The 23,497-nt window shown below is 42.2% G+C and overlaps 1 protein-coding gene across 2 annotated transcripts in view; it reads right to left on the minus strand.

Annotated features, from left to right (window-relative positions):
• Nucleotides 1–2,800: 2,800 nt before the first annotated feature.
• The window catches only part of LDAH (lipid droplet associated hydrolase), a 99,018-nt gene continuing 78,321 nt past the window's right edge, over nt 2,801–23,497 (minus strand). For both annotated transcript variants that reach the window (XM_083495713.1, XM_083495712.1), the window contains 2 exons: nt 18,649–18,731; nt 2,801–8,216 (listed from right to left, as the gene is read on the minus strand). In XM_083495713.1, coding sequence (XP_083351839.1) covers nt 8,025–8,216; nt 18,649–18,731 — 275 coding nt within the window. In that variant the 3' untranslated portion in view covers nt 2,801–8,024. The remainder of the gene's footprint in view (nt 8,217–18,648; nt 18,732–23,497) is intronic.

Raw genomic sequence — 23,497 nt, forward strand, 5'->3', positions numbered from 1 at the left:
AGGTATTTTGCAAAGCCATCTGTGATCTTGCTTTTGCAACAAGTGTTAGGCTGGATCTAGGCACTAAAAATATATATATCAGGAAAACGCATTGTAAACCTCAAAATGGGAAATTGCATTGCCGAAAGACGGGAACTCCATAGCGCCATCTGGTGTCACATTTAAGACGCTTTCTTTTACTAATGCTGATGAGTCCCTAGACAACGTTTCGAAGGTAAAAGAAGAAAAAAATCTGCTAAACAAGCCGCAGTCTAATAAAGTAGGTACAAATGCAAGCAGACATATAGATACACGTGATCCCCTCTGCTCCCCACCCCAGTGGTTGGAATCCAGCATAATTTCATTGACTTTGCTGGAGATACGGCTGATTTACTGTGAGATTGGAATCAGGTTCCATGAATGCAACTTATTTCAAAACATGACCAGAGGGGAAGAGGGTGAAAAATATCTAGAATTAAAAATAGTGTTGCACATCTTGACATTTTTCACATTGTTGGGTTCCAAATAGTTTTAACTATAACCGTGGTCAGACCTCAGGAATGCCTCCTCAGTGAAGGACTTCTGTTGCAGAGCTTTTTGGCAACCCTCCTGGCTTTATAATCAGCATTTTCTCCAGTATCGTTTTTATACGTTTGAGGGTTTCTTTCTGCAGCGAGTGCAGCTACTGTTCACCGGAATCTCTGCGCAAAGGGCTAAGCATGTTTAGAAGTCAAGCCCTCAGCAAGGAGGCCCTAAAGCTCTCAGTATTAGGAACCAGGCCATTAGCATCCGGATCTGAAAACTGCAGCCAAGGTTGGGACTGTTGTTCCTTGTGTTTTTCTTTCTCCCTTATCAAGAAACTAGATTCCATTTTTGCAGGAAACAGGCTGCATTCTCGTTGCTCCATATTTTTAATGACCCCTAGAGAAACGTTGTCAGAACATATTTCTCCAACTGGCTAAGGCAAACGCTTTTACTGCCACCACACTCCGAAGTACAAAAACACTGCTTGCCATTTTACCAAGAAAAGAGAGCTCCACGCCCACCGCTCCACATTTTTAATTTATACATTTTCTTCTCTCATGCGTAGAAAACCCACAAACATTTCTCTCTTTTTCCCTCTTTCCTATTTTTCATTTTGGTTGAAACTATCGTTTACTGTATTTCCATGTGTGTCTTTTCATTTTTTAAAAAAGCCTATTTTTTCTGGATAAAAAAAAATATTTGGGTCTGAATGCGTGAAATGTTCTATGGAAGAGAGAAGTTAAGTGATGGTGTAAATGCATTGTGTGTATGTATTCTAAAATTTAAATAGATTGTACATATTGGATTGTAAATGAACTGTAAACAAGCAATATATATTTTCTTGAACATATATAGTGGTATATATTTGTTAAATAAGCAAACTTGTATACTCTTAATTAACCTTTTAAATATTTTGTACAGATAAGTTTATTAAATATTTTATTGATATGTGCTTCATTTGCCTTTTTTGATTCCAACCCCATTACCTGAAGCAGCGCAGCTGATTTTTCTTCCAACTAGAAATGCAATTTGTTTTACTGATTGCTAAGTTTTCCCAATAGAATCCTCTTAATATTTATCCATGTATACTGCACTTTTCATGTGCAAACTACTTTACATTCTTTTGTGTGTGTGTGGTGCTGGTTGGGCTTATCCTTCCAACAACTTTGTGAGACAGGACACTTTTTTAATAAAAAAATCATATTACACATAAAGGACCCCCAAAGTATCACTCAGTTTAGCTGTGAATTATTGGTACTTGTATCTGTCATGCTCAGGGCTTTTCCCCCCAGCCGGAATTTGCCAGAACTCAGTTCTGGCAACTCTCAGGTGAGAGCAATTGCCATTATAAGAGAACAAAGCACCTCTTTTTCTAGAAAAATAGCACTGGTCATGATGGAACATCCAGGAGTTTAGACATGAAACTAGAGCAGGTGTAAAGTCTGAAGATACTGTCTCCTAAATGTGCTTGGAGGGAAGGACGAAGAATAAGATCCATTCTAACAAGAGAGCTAATCTATGGAATGGATGGTATATGATAGGATTATATAGTCCTCCCTTCTGTGAAATAAGTGGTGGCACTTTATGTTTGCTCCACTTCTCCAGTACCTTCCAGGTATTGCTGGACTACCACTCCCATAATCCCAGTCCATTGGCCAGGTTGTCTGAGGCTGATGGGATTTGTAGTCCATAAAAAGGACCTGGAGGACCACAGCTTCCTCATCACTGACATACCGGAAGGAAATTGGATTGAGCAATGTTGTTTTTAAAACCACTGAAGGTGCTTTGATTGATGGTCCAGGTGTATTCACAAACTACTTTTATCCCACTGTCTCCTGTGCTGAAACAGGTTTCTGAAGCAATATAAAAGCCCAGGAGACCATTTACTGGAAGAGGATAGAGAGGATATGGCATGAGCAGAGGGCACTTTTCAAATGAACTTCAGAAGATGCTAAATTAGCTCAGTTGGTTAGAGCATGGTGCTGATGATGCTATAAGGTTGCAGGTTCAATCCCTGTGTGGGACAGATGATCCTCTTCCAACTCAACAATTCAATGATCCAGCAAACTATTTTTAGTTTCCTACCTAAGATTAAGATGTCTGATGGGGATTTCCTTCATCCCACCCAAGTCAGGCTTGGCCTGAGCCTGTTTATTTTTTGAGATTAGGCATGTTCAGGGTGTTATTACTCAGGCTGTGACCATTTCAATTCTGAATAACTTTGCAGATGGCTTTTTTAGAATGCACCAGCCAGAATGAAAAAAACAAAAGCACAAAAAACCAGGAACCTCCGCCATTCTATAATTATGCAACATTTTTATTAGTTATTGATTTTAAGTGTTAATATTTATTAAGTCTTCACAGTAACATGAAAGAGTATTTGCAAGCACTTTGGTACAAAATACAACATGGAGAAACCCATTCCTTGAATCATGAAACCAACAGACAAACTTAGATATTTCTCATGCCTTATTATAAGGCTACTACTGAACACCAACCATTATATTTTCTTTATATTATATTATATTATATTATATTATATTATATTATATTATATTATATTATATTATATTATATATTATATTATATATTATTATATATTATTATTATTATTATTATTTCCTTAAAGCAAATACAATGGCATTTTCTCTCCAGCATTCCACTTACACATGTGCTATTTGCTCCATATAGGTAAAGGTAAAGGTTAAGGACCCCTGGACGTTTAAGTCCAGTCAAAGGTGACTGGGGTTGCAGCGCTCATCTCACTTTCAGGCCGAGGGAGCTGGCGTTTGTCCACAGACAGCTTTCCGGGTCATGTGGCCAGTATGACTAAACTGCTTCTGGTGCAACGGGACACCATGATGGAAGCCAGAGTGCACAGAAATGCTGTTTACTTTCCTGCTGCAGAAGTACCTATTTATTTACTTGCACTGGCATGCTTTTAATCTGATAGGTTGGCAGGAGCTGGGACAGAGCAACAGGCGCTCACTCCATCACAGGGATTTGAACCGCCGACCTTCTGATCGGCAAGCCCAGGAGGCTCAGTGGTTTACCCACATCCCTTTACCTTTTGCTCCATATATTCTGCATTAGGGATGCAGGTGGAGCTGTGGTCTAAACCACGCTTGGGAAACTCCCTCTGGATGTAGAGATTTAGAAATTCCTCCATAAATTGGTCTGGTCCCTTTCCATACCAGCTTCTATCATCATATCACATGGCTTCTTGGTCACCTAGAGGAGATATCTCATCGGTTTCTCCGAAATCTCAGAATTTGCAGGGAAGTGAGTGGGCTAGGAGAGTTAATGTCTGAAGCCCCCACCGGGCGCTACGTGTTCTTTCAAAACCACTATTAAACCATTTCCATAATAACAAAAATTGCCTTCAGAATAAACTAATAAATAGGACCGGTGCTTATTTTTCTAAAAAAAAATGTCTGGGGTACTCTCATTTTGACTCAAGAAAATCACCATTTTATAGTTCAAATCAGGAAAAATAAAAACAGTAATTGGACAAAAGCACAAAGCTTCACAAAATGTTTAGGGTATGGGTAGGCAAACTAAGGTCCGGGGGCCAGATTCGGCCCAATCACCTTCTCAATCCAGCCTGCGGACGGTCCGGGAATCAGCGTGTTTTTACATGAGTAGAATGTGTCCTTTTAAAAAAATTGCATCTCTGGGTTATTTGTGGGGCCTGCCTGGTGTTTTGACATGAGTAGAATGTGTGTTTTTATTTAAAATGCACATCTTGGTTAATTGTGGGGCATAGGAATTTGTTCTTTTTTTCTTTCTTTTCTCAAAATATAGTCCAGCCCCCCACAAGGTCTGAGGGACAGTGGACTGGCCCCCTGCTGAAAAAGTTTGCTGACCCCTGGTTTAGGAGTATGCGTCCCCCTGCGCCCCCCCCAGAAAAAACCCACTGAATAGGACGCAGGGTGGACTGTTGATGAATGACAGCCCCAAGGGGTGAAAAATGCACCAAAGATTTAGCATTTCTTGCGTATAATTTGCAAAACAGGCTTAAATCTATGAACAATCCAATGCGCGTAACTTGAATCATCTCTGTAAGCCTAGCCACAGTAAGCACGCCATTATACTGTGCTTCATGTCAAGAAAACAGAAGTACTCCTATGATTAAATTTGTTGGAAATCTAGATGCAGAGGCTTATAGCTAAAATCCTGCAATTATTCCAAGTTAAGTTCACTGAGATGATGGGATTGTAGCAAAAATGCAGAACCACCACATACTTGAATAAGGCTTTCTTGGCCAATGTTGCAAAAGGACAAAATTTTCCTGTTTCAATATACCAGAATCATAATCTACGTAGGCAGGATGTTTTTAACTAATTGTTGAAACATTTTAAGGGCTGGATTTCCCTCTTCTGGTGCTGTAGGTAGGCAACTCTGTTACTATGAACACACAAATATTTCTCTGCCGACTACATCTGACACACAGAAATATTGTAGGAATGCACGCAGCTGTGTAAATGTCAATTCCTACACTGAAGAACAACACGCTTAAATTCCAAAAAACCCCTCCATCAAATTAAAACAAAATATTAGTAGGTTTTCTTTTCGAGCAACAGATTTTGCTGAAATAGACCAGGGGTCAGCAATCTTTTTCGGTCGTGGGCCGGTCCACTGTCCCTCAGACATTGTGGGGGGCCGGACTATATTTTGGAGAAAAAATTGAATGGATTCCTATGCCCCATAAATAACCCAGAGATGCATTTTAAATAAAAGGACACATTCTACTCATGTAAAAACACGCTGATTCCCGGACTGTCCGCAGGCTGGATTGAGAAAGCGATTGGGCCGCATCCGGCCCCCGGGCCTTAAGTTGCCTATTCCTGAAATAGACCAACAGCCTTCTTATCTGCACAAGCAACAATATTTACAGAGAATAATCGGAACATTTAAGACAGCAAGCATATCACCAGGTCCAACATTATGTCCCCGTGAAGCACGGGTGCAAGTTATCATCATAAATATTCCAGCACCGGTACGAAGGGACAAGGAACCCCCTTAATCCTCTTCCTGACACTTGCACATGAAGTCAGACCATTTAGCTCAGTATTGTCGACACATGACTAGTGCCACACCACTGGGCCCTTTCACACTATTGTGGCACAACAATAGCTGGAAATGGGGCATGAGATGAATGGTCATGGGTCGAATCGCTATGTGTGCCTACAGAGATTTCTCCTTTCTTCCACACAGGATTTTGGGCTTGTGATGTCACTGCCCGCCATTTTGAGTGCCGCTGCTGGCAACCATTTCAAAATATTCAAAATATTCGGTCTTAAGCAACAATGATTTTTCTCAAAATTCCTATTTATGATGTCCAAAATTATTTCCATTCTCAGATTTTTAACAAGAGCATCTTGGCTATTGCAAATACTAATACAAGGTTTTGAGGTGTTTGGGGTGTGTGTGTATTGTTATACTTGGGTAACTACATTTTTAGGGTCTATCTTTAGAGTCACAATGGATTCCAGAGATAAACCACTGACTACTGGAATGAGTATAGAGGAGGGCAACTAAGATGCCCAAGGGTCCAGATGTCAAGCCTTATGAGGAATGGTTGAAGGAGCTGCACATGTTTAGCTTGGAAAAGAGGAGACTGAGAGGAGATATTATAGCCATTTTCAACTATCTCCAGGGCTGTCACATGGAAGAGGGAACAAGCTTGTTTTCTCCAGAGGGGAGGACTCAAACCAATGGCTTTAAGATACAAAAAGTGGAGATTCCAACTAAACTTCAGAAAAAACTTTCTAACAGTAAGAGCTCTTTTGACAGTGGAATGGTCTCCCTCGGGAGGTGGTGGACTCTCCTTCCTTGGACGTTTTTAAGCAGAGGTTGGATGGTCATCTGTCATGGATGCTATAGCTGAGATTCCTGCATTCCAGGGGGTTGGACTAGATGACCCACAGGGTCCCTTCCAGCTCTACAAATCTATGACTCTATGATTCTATGCAGTGCTTTTTTTCTTTTAAAAAAAGTTTAGGGGTACTCTCATTTTGACTCAAGAAAATCACCATTTTACAGTTCAAAGCGAGGAAAACAAAATGGACAAAAGTACAAAGATTCACAAAATGTTTAGGGATATGCGTACCCCTGTGTCCCTCCAGAAAAAAGCACTGATTCTATTATTCTTCACCAAATGAATGAGCAATGGTATACAATGTCAGGTGGCAACTGGTCAATGCCAGCTTTTTGAGACTGGGAAGAAGTGATCTGGAAGGTATAGAAAACCACATTCTGGTTTGCGAAAAAGCTACTCAGCATTCTTAATTTTTCAGCTTGCTTGCCCCAGCCAAGTAGGAACCTGTTAATGAAACTGACAGTAGACCTCCTTCATATTATTATTATTATTATTATTATTATTATTATTATTATTAAACAATTCCCACCCTGCAGATAAGGGGAGAAACAATAAACTAGGTTAAAAAACCCCCTGATGGCTAGGTTTTTATTTGCAAGGCCACATTTTTGTATGGAGGAGCATTCAACCCATCATGTGAGTCTGCTACTGCAGTCCCAAGTATTATGGTCCAGAAACAGGTTTCTTTTCTCACATGCTGAAAGAAAAGAGGCCCTTAAGAACTGAGGGCAGTTTAGAAGGCTTATTCTCTCACCCAGTTAATTTTCTTTCTTGGGTCTCCTGAAAACTGAATATTTTAAAAAGTGGAATTGATAGGAAAGAGTTTGGAATGGAATTAGCAGACTGAAAAAAAGCAACAACCACCCAGTAATTTGTGGCTTATATGTACTCAGAACTGTTTCAGATATTCATGTATTAAATTTTTTTCTCGATGCCTCTTTTAAATTTTATACAAAAAACTTTTCAAGGAAGTATATGCACAAAAAATAATCTCCCTGGCATTCTTTGAGAACATTTTTTTAAAAAAGTGAGATAAAAAGGAATTTAGAGCCTGGTGCTGTGGCCAGCAAATGATGAGCTTTATCAGGATTTTGCTACACCATACTGAAGTATTTTAACATTCTGATCTTAGGGCAGATTCACAGTGATTTGCCCCTGAACATATACATTCACAGTATTGCATTTGAAGGGATATGAAAGCTCTGTTTGTGATGCTTGACCTGCCTTGACTTTCTCACTCAAGTCTCTTGAGGTTGGGGGAAAACAACAACACATAATTTCATATGCATGTCTGAAACTCAACCTCAACCACTCCTTTCACCTAGGGGATTGCTCCCAACTGGTAGCAGTGATTTATCTCATGCTAGTTTCGTGAGCCAAGGCCGGTAGCATACTCTTGTTTGCAGTATTGTTTTGCATTTGACAAAATTCATTCGAGGCACCTACAACCACTCCTTTGGGATTCAGAGGGTCAATGGGACTATCTTTCGGGCCACAAAGTTCCTTTGTGGTGCATCCTTTAGAGGAAACCAGCTGCAACATAGAAACGTAATGAGGAGCAAACATTTTCAAGTATAATCATACACCCATAAAACAGTTTAAATACTTCCCGCCCTGTTGCTACTTGCTTCACCCCTGTTTACAGCCTAGCCAGATCATCTCGCACCCAGTCTGCAACCATTTCAGCCATCTCCTCACTGGAACCAATGATGAAAGCATGTTGGAATCCTTTCTCACACAATCGGATGTCTCCATCTGGGAAATCCCTCTTCATCTCTTCATAGTATTGCAGGGGACACCAGCGGTCTACAGTTCCATAGTAAAAAGTCAGCTGAAAAACAAAACAGAGATAGGATAGGCGAAAAAACAAACAACCCCCCCACACAAACCAAGCAAATATATCAGAAGAAAAGACAGGGATCGATCTAAGTGTCAGATGGGAAAGGGAAATTTGGCACCCTGGGATGGCTCAGTTGGTAGAGCACGAGATTCTCAATCTCAGGACTGTGGGTTCAAGCCCAATGTTGGGCAAAAGATGCCTGTACTGTGGTACCTTGGTTCTCAAATGCCTTGGTACTCAAACAACTTGGAACCCGAACACTGAAAACCTGGAAGTAAGAGTTCCGGTTTGCGAACTTTTTTTAGAAGCTGAATATGCTCCAATTTGAGTCCCACACTTGCATTGTACAGTGGTACCTCGGGTTACATACGGTTCAGGTTACAGACTCTGCTAACCCAAAAACAGTACCTCGGGTTAAGAACTTTGCTTCAGGATGAGAACAGAAATCGTGCGGCGGCGCAGCAGCAGAGGGAGGCCCCATTAGCTAAAGTGGTGCTTCAGGTTAAGAACAGTTCCAGGTTAAGAACGCACCTCTAGAACAAATTAAGTACGTAACCACTGTATTGCAATTGTAGAGGTCCTCGTGGTCCCTTCCAACTCTACAATTCTATGATTCTATGACTCATTGAGGGACACGGGTGGCACTGTGGGTTAAACCACAGAGCCTAGGACTTGCCGATCAGAAGGTCGGTGGTTCGAATCTCCGCAACGGGGTGAGCTCCCGTTGCTCAGTCCCTGCTCCTGCCAACCTAGCAGTTCGAAAGCACGTCAAAGTGCAAGTAGATAAATAGGTACCGCTCCGGCGGGAAGGTAAACGGCGTTTCTGTGTGCTGCTCTGGTTCACCAGAAGCGGCTTAGTCATGCTGGCCACATGACCCGGAAGCTGTACGCTGGCTTCCTCGGCCAATAAAGCGAGATGAGCACCGCAACCCCAGAGTCGGCCACGACTGGACCTAATGGTCAGGGGTCCCTTTACCTTTACCTTTATGCCTCATTGGACTGCCTTAGCCTCAGTTTCTGTTTAATGAACAAACACAACAGTGACCTATACAAGAACTCTAGGGAAGATCAAAAAGCATCGTGCATACTAGGAATTCTACAGCATCATGATGCTCAAAATTTCTCAGATCAAGAAGATGAAATGCGTAGAGAGCTTTTCAGCAAAGGCCCCAACCAGGAGGCAAACACACGTTGCACTGGGCCAGCAGCCTGGAATGGCTGGTGTGGGTGCAACTCTGCACTGTAGGACAGACAAGATCTTTACCCGCCACCTTGCACTGCAGATGGAGATTTTGCCGAGTGCTTTGCACATGGATATGGGTCCAGTCCGCATGCAAAATTATGCTCTCAGAAAGGGAAATCCACAAGAAGAAGCCTGTGGTTCTTTCTTGCTGTGCTGGATCTCAAGGCTGCATGCCAAAGCACAACAAGGGGGAAGTTCATAGGATTTGCATCAAGCAAACCTGCTTAGGACAGGATATTTCTATGCTTCCCCCTTTGGCATGTTGGGCTCAACAATATATGATGCTACATGGGTTGTTTGCTATCGCAATTAAAAATGAAAATAAATGAAATGATAAAATAAAACAGCAGGGGGTTGGGGAGGGGAGGTTTCCTTTTCCACCAGAGTCCCGAGGAAACCGGAAAATGTTTGTAGAGTGTTTTAAAAATTAGTACAGTGGTACCTCGGGCTACATACGCTTCAGGTTACAGACTCCGCTAACCCAGAAATAGTACCTCGGGTTAAGAACTTTGCTTCAGGATGAGAACAGAAATCATGCTCTGGTGGCGCGGCGGCAGCGGGAGGCCCCATTAGCTAAAGTGCTGCTTCAGGTTAAGAACGGTTTCAGGTTAAGAACGGACCTCTGGAACAAATTAAGTACTTAACCCGAGGTACCACTGTATAAACAAGTGAACAGATTAGCAGGACTTGACTCATGTCCAGCATGGTAAGAGAAAGGAGGAGACAAAGAGTAAGAAGAGCAGAATTTGGTAACTTAGAGTATGCGGGGAGAGGTGGCAAACAAAAGATACCAGAGAAGGAGAGGAAGGGAAGTCCTTACATGTTCTGTTTGTTTGCCCTTAGTTTGTCATGGGTTCTTTTTCATTTTACTCTCCCAGCCCCCTTTCCTTCTTCTTTTTGAATTGTATGTAAAAACGCAAATACAATTTTTTATATAAAAAAAGAAACTTTCCTCAGCCCCTCCATTGGAGGTGATAAATCTAAGAAACAGCTAATAGAATCAAAGGCTCTAATCCAGCGAAGGCCAAACTTGGCCCTCCAGCTGTTTTGGGACTACAATTCCCATCATCCCTGACCACTGGCCCTGTTAGCTAGGGATGATGGGAGTTGTAGTCCCAAATCAGCTGGAGGGCCAAGTTTGGCCTTCGCTGCTCTAATCTTAACCATGGTTACTCAGATATACCGTATTTTTTGCTCTATAACACGCACCCAACCATAACACACACGTAGTTTTTAGAGGAGGAAAATCTGTAGGCACGCCACCCGTAGGCATTCCCTCCATAACACGCACAGACATTTCCCCTTACTTTTTAGGAGGAAAAAAGTGAGTGTTAGGGTGCAAAAAATACGGTAGTAAGTTCTCCTGAATTCAATAGGACTTATTCCCAGGTGAGAGAGGGCTAGGACTGCAGCTCGGCAGAACAATCCTAAGTAGAGGAGGCAGACAGTTAAGCCGGTGGAAGCAGTGACATAGCGTGGGGGGGTGGGCACAGGGGCGGTTGCCCTGGGTGCAAAATTGTTAGGGGGAGCAAAATTTTACCACCCGGTGCTGCCTTAGTACAGCTGTTCGCTTCCGTTGCTGGGATCCATTGAAACCGCGTGACCCCCGACACTGGCAACCCATGCTATGTCACTGGGTGGAAGTTACCCCTATTATAAGCCCTGCTCAATTACTGCCAGTGCTGCCTGAAGCTGGCCTAACCCTAACAGAGGGAATGCAAACATTTAAAAGAGAGTTTGACTTGAACCACCCTTTTCTGCTGGTGTTAAGTTATGCCAAGTTGCCAGATCATGTGACTGAGCTAAAAGAGGTTTGGAATAGGTGCAAGTCTTTCCTTGCCCAATCCTGCACCTTTCTGGGGACTTATCAAGGAGCATAAATTTCACCAGCTAAAGTTCTCCTGGATGAACCTCATCTTAGCTAGGATGTGGACCTGACTTATTATATTTTTATTTATTTATTTATTTATTTATTAAGATTTATATACCACCCTTTATCATAAGATGCCAGGGCAGTTCACAGAATAAAAAACAGGATTAAAAACAAGGAAACAAGGAAAACTAAACTAAACTGACTGAGCCCTGGCTTACCTGGGACCGATTTAGATCTGCCTATTCCAAATCCTGACGGATCTTGGGTTTAGATTGCTATGTAAATCTTGAAAGTATGCAAATAGCTCTACAAATCCAGCCATGTGGATACACTATAAGAATAATAAGAATAGCCAGACATATTTTCAGTCTGTACAGCAGTTCACGCCTCAGTGCCACTGATAAAGATTAGCTAGCAGAAAATTGCTTTTAATTTAGACCTTGTTGTATTCCAGTTATTCCCATCTATCTTCTTTTTGCCGGAGCGCAATTTCAATGCTCCCCTACTTTTTGGCGTTGGGTCACGTTATCAAATGCAATGTCCATAAAACATGGCATGAGGATTCAGATATACACAATGATGGCAGATGCTGTGAAAACACCATAGGAATCAGAGATTGCTATCAACAGGATGTTTAGATTAAAGAGTTTCTAAGAAAATAATGAAGATTTCCTGCAGCTCATTCTGACTGGCACTACAGTTACGACAGCTCAAGAAAGTGCAAGTTACTGACAAAATAATTCTGTCTGCCACAGATCCAAGGTGGAAAAAGAAAGCAACCGTTTAAACGTACGGCAAGCATAGTCCTAAGAATTAAGTGTCCTCGATTCAGACATGAAGCCTCATGGCAACTAGATTAGATGGCTCCTGTTACTGGGTGGTTTCCAACTCCTTGAAAGATTCCATCAATGGTGTCTCTGAAAATTTTTACACATCACCTGGGAAGGCAGGTGAACTAATGCCAGTGGAAGAAGCAAAGATCACCAGTGTTGAAGCAATGGTTCTTCAACACCAACTTCGTTGGACTGGTCATGTTGTGCAGATGCCCGATTATCGTCTTCCAAAGCAACTACTCTACTCCGAACTTAAAAATGGAAAGCGTAATGCTGGTGGTCAACAAAAGAGGTTCAAAGACTCAAGGCAAATCTAAAAAAATGTAGTATAAACACTGACAACTGGGAAACACTGGCCTGTGAGTGCACCAACTGGACAACAGCCTTTACCAAAGGTGTCATGGGCTTTGAAGATGCTTGAATTCAGGACGAAAGGGAGAAATGCGCTAAGAGGAAGGCACGCTTGGCAAACCCTCGTTGTGATCAACTCCCACCTGGAAACCTAAGACCCCACTGTGGAAAGGCGTGTGGAACAAGAATTGGTCTTCACATTCCCTTACAGACTCACTTTTAAAACCGTGTTTATGGAAGACCATCTTACTCGGCTACGAGGGACTGCCAAAGATGAAGAAGAAGGAGGAGGAGGAGGAGGAGGAGGAGGAGGTTTTCAAAATATGACATGTAGCTGGGGGTAGAAACTGTGGTATGGAAAGAAGGGTTTTTGTTTTTGTTTTTTTGCATCCAACATTTCCAAGCTTGGGACATACTTTCTGATTGGAACCTCAGATTCTGTTGGAATCTGCTTGGCCACTGCAAGAAGAGAGTGCAGGACTGGGAATAATTATTACTTTGCTTTATTACTTGCCCTTCAGCCTAAGGTCCCTAGGTGGTCGCACCCATTTAAACCACAACATTAAAAAAGAAATTACAAGAAACATAAAAACCAGAACGTCTTCTCTTTTTTGGTAACTCAACAATAGCCACTTTCTTCCATTTCCCAAGAGCTCAATTTCTGCCTACCCTTGTGTTCCAATGCTGCTTTTCAAATCTTGTGTATGTCACAGAAGGACTAATTTGAGCATGTGGTGCAGAAATTTCGGATACTACCGCATGTGCCAGAGCACATGCTTAAATGCTATGCGCGACAAAACCCTCATGTGCAGCTTTCCTAACTTCCATTCTGAACTTCAGCAGAACTCAGTCCAAAAAGCATACGAGGGCTGCCAAAATAAAAGGTGTTCCTGGCTGCTGAGAGCATTTCAGGCCTATTCATGCGGCGTATTTGAAAGATTTTCCACAACTGGAGGCAAGTGATTTACTCTGGCTGTGGGCAGAGAGACCGCATCTGTGGTGTCTTCCGTACTGCTGCCTTCCAGATTGTGAACCTTTCAAGGGCAATAACTATTAAACTGCTATGGACAGCTTTGGACACTGGGTCAAGAAAACTGGGCAACACCAGGCCAGCTGTTTCAATAAAACCAGCTCAAGGTTGGTTTTGGCTGCTTTGGTTTGCAATTTTCTTCAAGCTGGTTTAAACAAAATGAGCCCGTGCTTTAAAAAACCTGAGTGACGTTAATTTGAAGGAAATGAGGGGGGGGGGGGGCTTCTTCAAAGGCATTTTGGCTGAGATCCTTAAAGGGCGGTATATAAATTTAAGAAATACACAAATAAATAGCTAATACGTTTTTGCATTGCAAAATGGATTTATGAAAGATTTCCCCTCATGACTGAGAAGAACTCCTCAGCTGCTTAGAAAACTCAGGAAGCGGCCTTATACTGAATCAGACCATTGCTCCATATATCTCAATATTTTCTATACCAGCAGCAATTATCTTGGGTTTCACATCCAGGCTGAACGTCAACATAAAGGGCTTCTACACATGCAGCGAGGGTTTACCTTCTCACTTCCATCAGGGAATGTCAGAAGCTGCCTTATCTTGACTCAAGACCATTGGCCTCGGCCCAGTATATCTGAAGGAACGTCTCCACCCCCACAGTCCAGCCCAGACACTGAGATCCAGCTCCGAGGGGCTTCTGGCAGTTCCCTCACTGCGAGAAGTGAGGCTATAGGGAACCAGACTGAGGGCCTTCTCGTTAGTGGTGCCTGCCCTGTGGAATGCCCTCCCATCAGATGTCAAGGAAATAAACAACTATCTGACTTTTAGAAAACATTTGAAGGCAACCCTGTTTAGGGAAGTTTTATGTTTTATTGTGTTTTTAATGTTCTGTTGGGAGCAGCCCAGAGTAGCTGGGGAAACCCAGCCAGATGGGTGGGTTATAAATAATAATATATATATATATATTATTATTATTATTATTATTATTATTATTATTATCGTTATTATTATTATTATTAAATTATTATTGGCCTTTTGATATCAGTACAGTGGTACCTCGCAAGACGAATGCCTCGCAAGACAAAAAACTCGCTAGACGAAAGGTTTTTCCGTTTTTGATTTGCCTCGCAAGACGAATTTCCCCTATGGGCTTGCTTCGCAAGACGAAAACGTCTCGCGACTTTGTTTCCTTTGTCTAAAAACAAAGACATGTTTTGTTTATAAAGTTAATTTATTTTCCCTTCAATTTTTGAACTGCTCTTTACAGTATGTGTGACTTTAAAGAGCAGTTAATAAACTGTTGTTGTACCAAATTTGGCTTTGTTTGGACTTTTTTTGACCATAGGAACGCATTAATTGAATTTCAATGCATTCCTATGGGATTTCGTGATTCGCAAGACGAAAAATTCGCTAGACGACAAAACTTGCGGAACGAATTAATTTCGTCTTGCGGGGCACCACTGTACTGCCCATTTGGGCTGCCAATAGCTCTCCAGAGTTCCAGACAGGGATCCTTTGCCGTCTAGTACCTGAAGGCGGCAGAGATCGAACCCACAAGTGTCTGCATACTCAGCATGAGTTCTACTTTGGAGTTACATTGGAGACCATTGGTTCAAATTCTGTGTGGTGAGGTGGTGATGGGGGAAGGTGCCCTCTTCCAAAATGGAAGAAACCCGAAGCCTATAGCTGTGTGCAAGAAGCCAACTGCATTCCACTCTGAACCAGGAGAGGATGTTTACATTACACAACCATGATGCAATAATACTCGAAACACTGAATTTGCCCAAACCAGGTAAAAACTCACGCCTGTAAATGCAGACGTCTCTTGCAAGCTAGTTAGGGATCCTATGTGCACGGCTGGAGGGGCGCCTAACACCGTGTATACACAACGATGTGTATTCATATACATTTGCCATCATCACGGACACATTTTTGTGTGAGAGAGAAACACAATTGTGTACGTTTGAATCACAGCAAGCTGGCTGGAGGTGTCCGTCTTTACCCTGGCTTTGAGGAGGATATTTTTTAGGACCCAGTTTATTTTTGTGCTTTTATGTTGTGAACCACCCTAAGCGGTATACAAATTAAAGAAACAAAAGAATAATAAAGTTGTTTTAATCAGTTTTAAATACAGTGGTACCTCGGGTTAAGTACTTAATTCGTTCCGGAGGTCCGTTCTTAACCTGAAACTGTTCTTAACCTGAAGCACTACTTTAGCTAATGGGGCCTCCTGCTGCCGCCGCGTCGCCGGAGCACGATTTCTGTTCTCATCCTGAAGCAAAGTTCTTAACCTGAAGCACTATTTCTGGGTTAGCGGAGTCTGTAACCTGAAGCGTATGTAACCTGAAGCGTATGTAACCTGAGGTACCACTGTATAGTGTTTTAATGCTGTAACCTGGGACCTTAGAGTGAAGGGCAGGTAAATGATGATGATGATAATAATGATCATTTGTCATGTTATTTTTTATGCCTTGTGGGATGTGCACTGCTGCCTATGGTGTGGACAGGACCCCCAGTTAATAAGGGCACGAAATGTTCTCAAGCATGTGAAACAGCCAACACTGCCCCACATGATTTGTTTCGGGATCTCTGAGAGGCGGGATCAACACTTGGCCTTTAAATGGTCTACTTTTGCACCAGAAACAGGGCAGCAACTCTTCCTTTTCGTTCAGCATTTGAAGCGGAGGGTTTAAAACCTAGTGACCCACTTCTGCTAAAACGCCTCCAGCCCCCTTACCTGTCCGCATTTGCTGCACCTGAGACGGCCAGCTCCGAAAAGGCCCATATTTTCTCTTACTCCCTCCTCGACTCCTACTAATTATGCCGCAAAACTGGGCTTGAAAAGGCAGGAATAATTTAGTGTCTCTTTTCTCTCACCTCCTTCAACACACAACATGCAAATGGGATCCAGAAATAACTTTTCTCTTCCCCAGCAGCTGGCACCGTCAGGTGTTAAGATTGGCTTTACACTTATGATCACACTGACTACTAAGCAGCATAAATTTCTCAAAGTGACAACTTGCCAACTCTATCGCAACTTGGGCTCCAGTTCCTGTTCTCGTCGGCTTCCAACCCTTTATTAGTCAAGCCCTACTTTTAACGTCAGTACACTTCAGGTTGAAGTCTGTGCCAACTCACATTTCTCCCCTAATTTTCACATTCCCAGAAATTATTAGAAGGAAGAATTAGGGGGGAAAGCTGAGAGTGTGGGGTGGAGAGAAGAAGAAGAAGAAGAAGAAGAAGAAGAAGAAGAAGAAGAAGAAGAAGAAGAAGAAGAAGAAGAAGAAGTAGTATTTAACTCCACACTTATACTCTGTCCTGGTCTTGCCAGCTTTCTATAACTTTGCCTCAATTTAAAAAATTAAAAATAAAATAAAAATTCTCTGAGTAGAGCACACCACTTTAAAAGTGCAATGACACAGAGGAACAAATAAAACACAGGTTTTCAAAGTAGGCCTCCAGGTGCAAAAGCATTGCTCAGGTTGACGTAGTCAAGGAAAACAGATGGAAATAGACAGAAGCACCTGCGAGGCACTTGCTGCCTGCCATAGCCTTTAATTCAGAAAGGAAAGTAAGCATATTTTACAACTATAATGAGCAAAAGGTGAATCGCGCCAAGGTCAAACTGGCTTGCACATCTTGCATAGAGATATTCTGAGGTGAATGTATCATTGAGAAAGTAGACAGGGGCCAGCAAACTTTTTCAGCAGGGGGCCGGTCCACTGACCCTCAGACCTTGTGGGGGGCCGGATTATATTTTGGAAAAAAAAATGAACGAATTCCTATGTCCCACAAATAACCCAGAGATGCATTTTAAATAAAAGGGCACATTCTACTCATGTAAAAACACGCTGATTCCCGGACCGTCCGCAGGCCGGATTGAGAAGGCGATTGGACCGGATCCTGCCCCCGGGCCTTAGTTTGCCTACCCATGAAGTAGAGCAATTGTTAACTGGCCTGTATCAGGCGAATGTCAGTGTATATGCATAGCATATCAGCCCCATGAAAAAGCAACATTCTGTTCTCTTGCAAATTCTGATCGGGGCTGCTGATCTCAACATAGCACCAAAGAAATGTGCTATTCAAATAATTCTAATTTGATCCTGGAACGTCCCGCTTTTCCTTAAGGTAAAGGTAAAGGGACCCCTGACCATTAGGTCAAGTTGTGACCGACCCTGGGATTGCGGCGCTCATCTCGCTTTATTGGCCGAGGGAGCCGGCGTACAGCTTCCGGGTCATGTGGCCAGCATGACTAAGCCGCTTCTGGCGAACCAGAGCAGCACACGAAAACGCCATTTACCTTCCCGCCGGAGCGGTACCTATTTATCTACTTGCACTTTGACATGCTTTCGAACTGCTAGGTTGGCAGGAGCAAGGACCGAGCAACGGGAGCTCACCCCGTCACGGGGAATCGAACCACCAACCTTCTGATTGGCAAGCCCTTGGCTCTGTGGTTTAACCCACAGCGCCACCCGTGTCCTGCTTTTCCTTAGGACATCCCTATTTTTAATCTGAGAAATGTTGGGAGGGCATATAGAGTTATGCAACCCCTGAGCCCAGGAGATACAACCCTTAGAAGTCATTTGAAGCCAGCCATGTATAGGGACGTTTTTTAATGTTTAATGTTTTATTATGTTTTTATATATGTTAAAACCACCCAGAGTGGCTGGGGCAACCCAGTCAGATAGGCGGAGTATAAATAATGAAAATTAATATTGTTATTATTATGGAGTAGGATGGCCCCATTTTCATCAAAGAAATGCTGGAAGGTATATAGAAGACCTTTAGAAAGTAGTATAAAGTGTTGCTGATTAGGCTGGCTTTTTTTTTTAATGGGTAGTATAGTGGCTTACTGTTTTAGATAGAGCACCTAAATATTTAGACATTTAGCTGAACTTTCTGTACTTTGCCAGATATTTCTGTTATTTTGTCGTTTTTCTTTTGTGATATTTAAAAATATTTATTATAGGTTATGTGGAAAAGGCCAGAGGCGCAAACTCTTTCTAACCAATAAATGCAGACAAACTATACATAACTGGCCTGAGATCAGAACAGGATCATTTGGGTATTGAAAAGTGAGACAGTAAAGTATCTGCAAATGGGCAACTCATTAGAACTGGGAAGAGTAAAGAATTACCTTCTTTAAATGCTTTCTGATGGCAGTGTTATCTCTCTCTATGACCGCCTTCATCTCTTGATTTCCCAGGTATACGGCGTTTACTGCAAAAATAAGAGACCCACATGCAATTATGGCAGTATAAAAACAGCTTGTGCAGAAAACAAAAGATGCTGGCTAGATTTTCCAAGTCAAGTTGAGTCTAAAACACGTCTATCCTCAAAGAAACTGTTCTAGACCTGAAGTCCCGTAGCGGCCTGCCATATTGGCAATGCAACCAAATCTAGGGTTGCCATTTTTCAATAAGTAAAAGGTTGTTGAGCTTTTTTGGGGGGGAATTTCGCCCATTTAACCTCCCCCATGGTAATTTCGTCCATGGAAACTTGGAAACATGTCCAGGAAAAACCGAACATATGTGTATTTTTAAGAAAAAAACTGAGAAATTATATGATGCAGGAGAAAAAGATTTACAATGGAACCCGTGGAGGGGTAGAGGGAAGTATAAGGCTTCAGTGAATCCTATATGTTTATGTTTATGATCATTGTTTGAATTCAAATGTAAATGGTAAAACTGAATAAAATAATTATCTATTATCTATCTATCTATCTATCTATCTATCTAAAAACCGGACATATAGCAACCCTAGTGAATCCATCATTATTAACAACAGCAGCTCAGTTCAAAGACAGTGAGTGGACCTTCTGTACTCATTGCAGGGAACTGTGAATGATGTCGACAGTGCAATGTGCGCCACGGCAATTTCACACCACCCTCCTTCTGCTTCGTGGACAGGGGTGTATGAAGATGGCACAAATCAATTGGTCATAAAAGAGGCATCCAACCAAACACCGCAGGAGAGTGGAAGCACCCATGCTTTCCCACCATGCTTGCCTTTGGACACTTCTCGGTAACACGTGACGTGTGGCTTTCTCAACCCTCAAGTGGCAAAGAAGAAAGAACCTCATGCACAGTCAGAGTTCAACCGTGTGCGATTGGCCTTGCAACGGACACCATGGTTATTGTTATTCATTTAATTATGTGAGGGCTGTGGTGCCAGTTTTGACCTATAAAACAGTTAACTGGTTCAACATGGCATAAGGCAGCGTTTTCAAAAGGGCGTTCCACATTGCATTGTTTCAAATTGATTTTAGCATCTTTTGTTTGTTTTAAATTAGTTGAATATGCGTTGTTAAGACTTGCTACCTACTCCAAGGCCCTACAGATGTATGAATAGAAAGCGAAATAAATCTGTGAAATAAATCTATGGGTTGTATCCAACACTGCAGCTCCATTCTTGGAGCAATTCCCTTTCTTGCCATCTCCAGCACATCCTTAAAACTGAAGGACCCTCTGGGATCTGGGGGGCAGAGGGTAGGATATCTGTTGCATGGATGGAAATCACTTGTGAAGTGCAGCATATGTTTATATAGTTTATAGCCTAAATTGGTTATTTACTCAAATGAGAATGTTATCAATTCTGCTTTCCGAAGGGAATTAATTGATCGGAATTAAAGGGTTTGATCATCCTTCGCGATCGCAAGGTAACTAGCTTCCCACAAGTCCTTCTGTGCTTGCTATGTAATGGGTAAGGCTGCCTTGAAACATTGGAAATTTAAACGGATTTCCCCACTGATTAGCAAAGGGGACTCACAGACCCTCCTAGTGTCCCTGTTTTCCAGGGACAGCCCCAGATTGTTACAGAAGCTGTCCTGGTTTCTGATTTGATCTTGGAATGTCCCACTTTTCCTTATGATGTCCCTATTTTTATTGGAGAAATATTGGAGGGTATAGAGCAGGCATTCCAAAGTCCGGCCCAGGGGCCTAATCCGGTCCATTGGCCGGTTTAATCTGGCCCCTATGGCCGTTTATTTCCTGGGTTAAAATTCTGAAAGAAGGTCAACAACTTCAATCCCCCCAAAAGCTCAACAATTTTGGTCGGCCCTCGTGCATGTTCATTTCATCAAATCTGGCCCTCTTTGAAAAAAGTTTGGGCACCCCTGGTATAGAGTTATGCAACCCCCAAGCCCAGGAGATGTAATTATATTTCCTTTAGAAGATATCTGAAGGCAGCCCTGTACAGGGAAGCTTTTATTATGTTTTTATATATGTTGGAAGCCATCTAGACTGGCTGGGGCAACTCAGTCAGATGGGTTGGGAATAATAATAATAATAATAATGGAATAGGACGTCCCTATTTTCATGAGAGAAATGTGGGAGGACATGAACTCTCACGGCAAATGCCATATGCCTGGGAGTAGCAGCTGGCAGAGTTTCAAATCGCACGTCACTGGTATGGGCAAGAGCAACACACTGTCCCAACAGGCAGAGAAAAAGGAAACAGCAACCAGACAGATCCTTTTGAGTGACCCCAAAACATTACATTGAGCAAATTCCTGAAGCACATTGAGGAAATGGAAGCAAATGACACTAAGGAGGGAGAGGTGAGAGCTCAAGAGGTCTCCATGCCAAAAGGGAAAGTTTTCTGTAGACAGACACAGTTGGAGAACCCAGATCAAAAGCTAAATGAACAAGGTGCTTGGAGCTAAGGAGGCATTAGAGAACTGAGTGACTTTGCATAATCGTAAGCAATGTATAAAACCCCGATCTGTTATCTGCTTTTTACCAGAAGAGTTGCTATTTTCTGTGACAGTTTCTTTCCTGGGTAGAATTTTTCCTTGGTTTCTTTGACACTGAGGAAGAACTTAGATATTCTCCTGGATGTTCCTTCCCCAAACTAGCAGGATTGTGACTGAGAAGGGGGTTCGGATTGCATTGTTTTGTATTTAATGTATTTCTATTAAAGATTTCTTAGTTTACAAAAGTATGTGCAACGTCTCTTTTTTCAAGTTACATTTTCTACAGATCAGTTTCATTTGTTGAGACATTAGTGTTACATTAGGACAGTGGTGTCCAAACTTTTTTCTTTTTTCTTTTATAAGATATTTATTAAGATTTTCAAAATATTACAAAGTAAAAATAAAAAAATACAAAAATACAAAATAAAAATGATTAAAAACAACTCATTCTTTCCATTACTTATTTTTCATTAGCTTATTTCCCAGACCTCCTCACGCCTCCTTTTTTTGTATTCCAGTTCAGTTTGTTGGTTCAGCAAATCCTTGCCCTCTTTGTTTATCCTAGTCTTTAATCTTAAAATATTGTAACGTTAAATTTTTGCCTATTAATAATCCATTTTTCATATTCCCTTATAGTATTACAGCTGAAAACCACTTAATTTCTATCCAACATCATTCTAACATTCATTAATTTTACAATATTTCTGTAGATAGTCTTTAAATTTCTTCCAATCTTCTTCCATCGACTCTTCTCCCTGGTCTCGGATTCTGCCAGTCATTTCCGCCAGTTCCATGTAGTCCATCACCTTCATCTGCCATTCTTCCAGGGTGGGTAGATCTTGTGTCTTCCAATACTTTGCAATGAGTATTCTTGCTGCTGTTGTGGCATACATAAAAAAAGTTCTGTCCTTCTTTGGCACCAATTGGCCGACTATGCCCAGGAGAAAGGCCTCTGGTTTCTTCAAGAGGGTATATTTAAATACATTTTTCAGTTCATTATATATCATCTCCCCGAAAGCCTTAATCCTTGGTGTCCAAACTTTTTTCAAAGAGGGCCAGATGTGAAGTGAAGGGCCGTGGGGACCAACCAAAGTTGTTGACCATTTTTTAGGGTTGGAGTTGTTGAGCTTGAGGGTTTTTTAGGATTTTACCCTGGGAAATGAACTGCCACAGGCTGGATTAAACCGACTGGCAGGCCAGATTAGGCCCCCATAATGGACTTTGGACACGTCTGCATTAGGAAGAAAAGGGGGGAAAAGGTGGAGGGGGGGCATGGTGAGTGAGGGTGGGGTTGGGTGGCAATGCTTCTATTCTACTTAGTGTATGTGGGGGTTTTTGTGTCAGCATCGCTTGTGTGGGTTCCCTTTACTATTCGCTTGTATTCCTTTGGTGGCGAGAAAGGTTGATTCGTCCCCGTGTCAGTTTCAGTTTATTGGTTAGTTTTTCTAATAAGGCTGTTTCTAATAAGGCTATTTGATACCACTGGTCCATGCTTACTCCTGACAGGTCTCGCCAGTTGATGGCTATGATGCTTCTGGCTGGTGAGAGTAGGTGGCTTATGAGCTCTTTATGATGTGAGTGGGCACTATTATCTTGGAAGATGTTAATCTAATATTGGCACCTACATGATCGGAGTTGGGAGTCAACAGTACCTCTAGAGCCACAGGGCTCCCATTCTTGAATTAAACCGAAATGCTAGTGTGGTGATCACACAGGGTCCCCAGACATTTCACCGTCTATTGAGCCCTGTGCCACCACTTTATTTCTCGCTGCCACCACCCAGGCCCTACCTGGTAAAATACTGAGTCCAGTCAGGGTTAAATTGGAACATGAACTTCTGTTTATTTATTGCAGTTTAACAAGCGTGTGGTTTCATAAATGGTATTGGTCAATTACAATCATGGGATGCCTATCCAGACCTATAACTTCCGCTACCTGCTCTCACTCACTAAACCACCTCTCAGATATTTACTTGTCTTCCTAGCCCCTAACTGTTCCTGACTCAGCTTATTTCGCTACACTAACTCAACCTACCTACAGACTCTATCCCAATTCACTCCCACTCCACCCAACTCCCAACAAACTCCTCCTTCACCCCTCCCAGAGCTGGTTTTATAGTCCCTCTAACTCCACCGCCCTGGGTTCTGATTGGGTAACTTCTTTAACTATTTCACCTCCAGCACTCTCATATGTTAACGTCACAGCCAGTAACAGGGAGTTGGCACCCAGGGACAGCCTCAGCTCCTCTCAAAAATATTCCAGAAAAGCCAGACTTTCATCTGGCACATGAAGT

Source organism: Podarcis liolepis (assembly GCF_965112155.1).
Source record: "Podarcis liolepis genome assembly, chromosome: 3".
NCBI classification, from domain to species: Eukaryota; Metazoa; Chordata; class Lepidosauria; order Squamata; family Lacertidae; genus Podarcis; species Podarcis liolepis.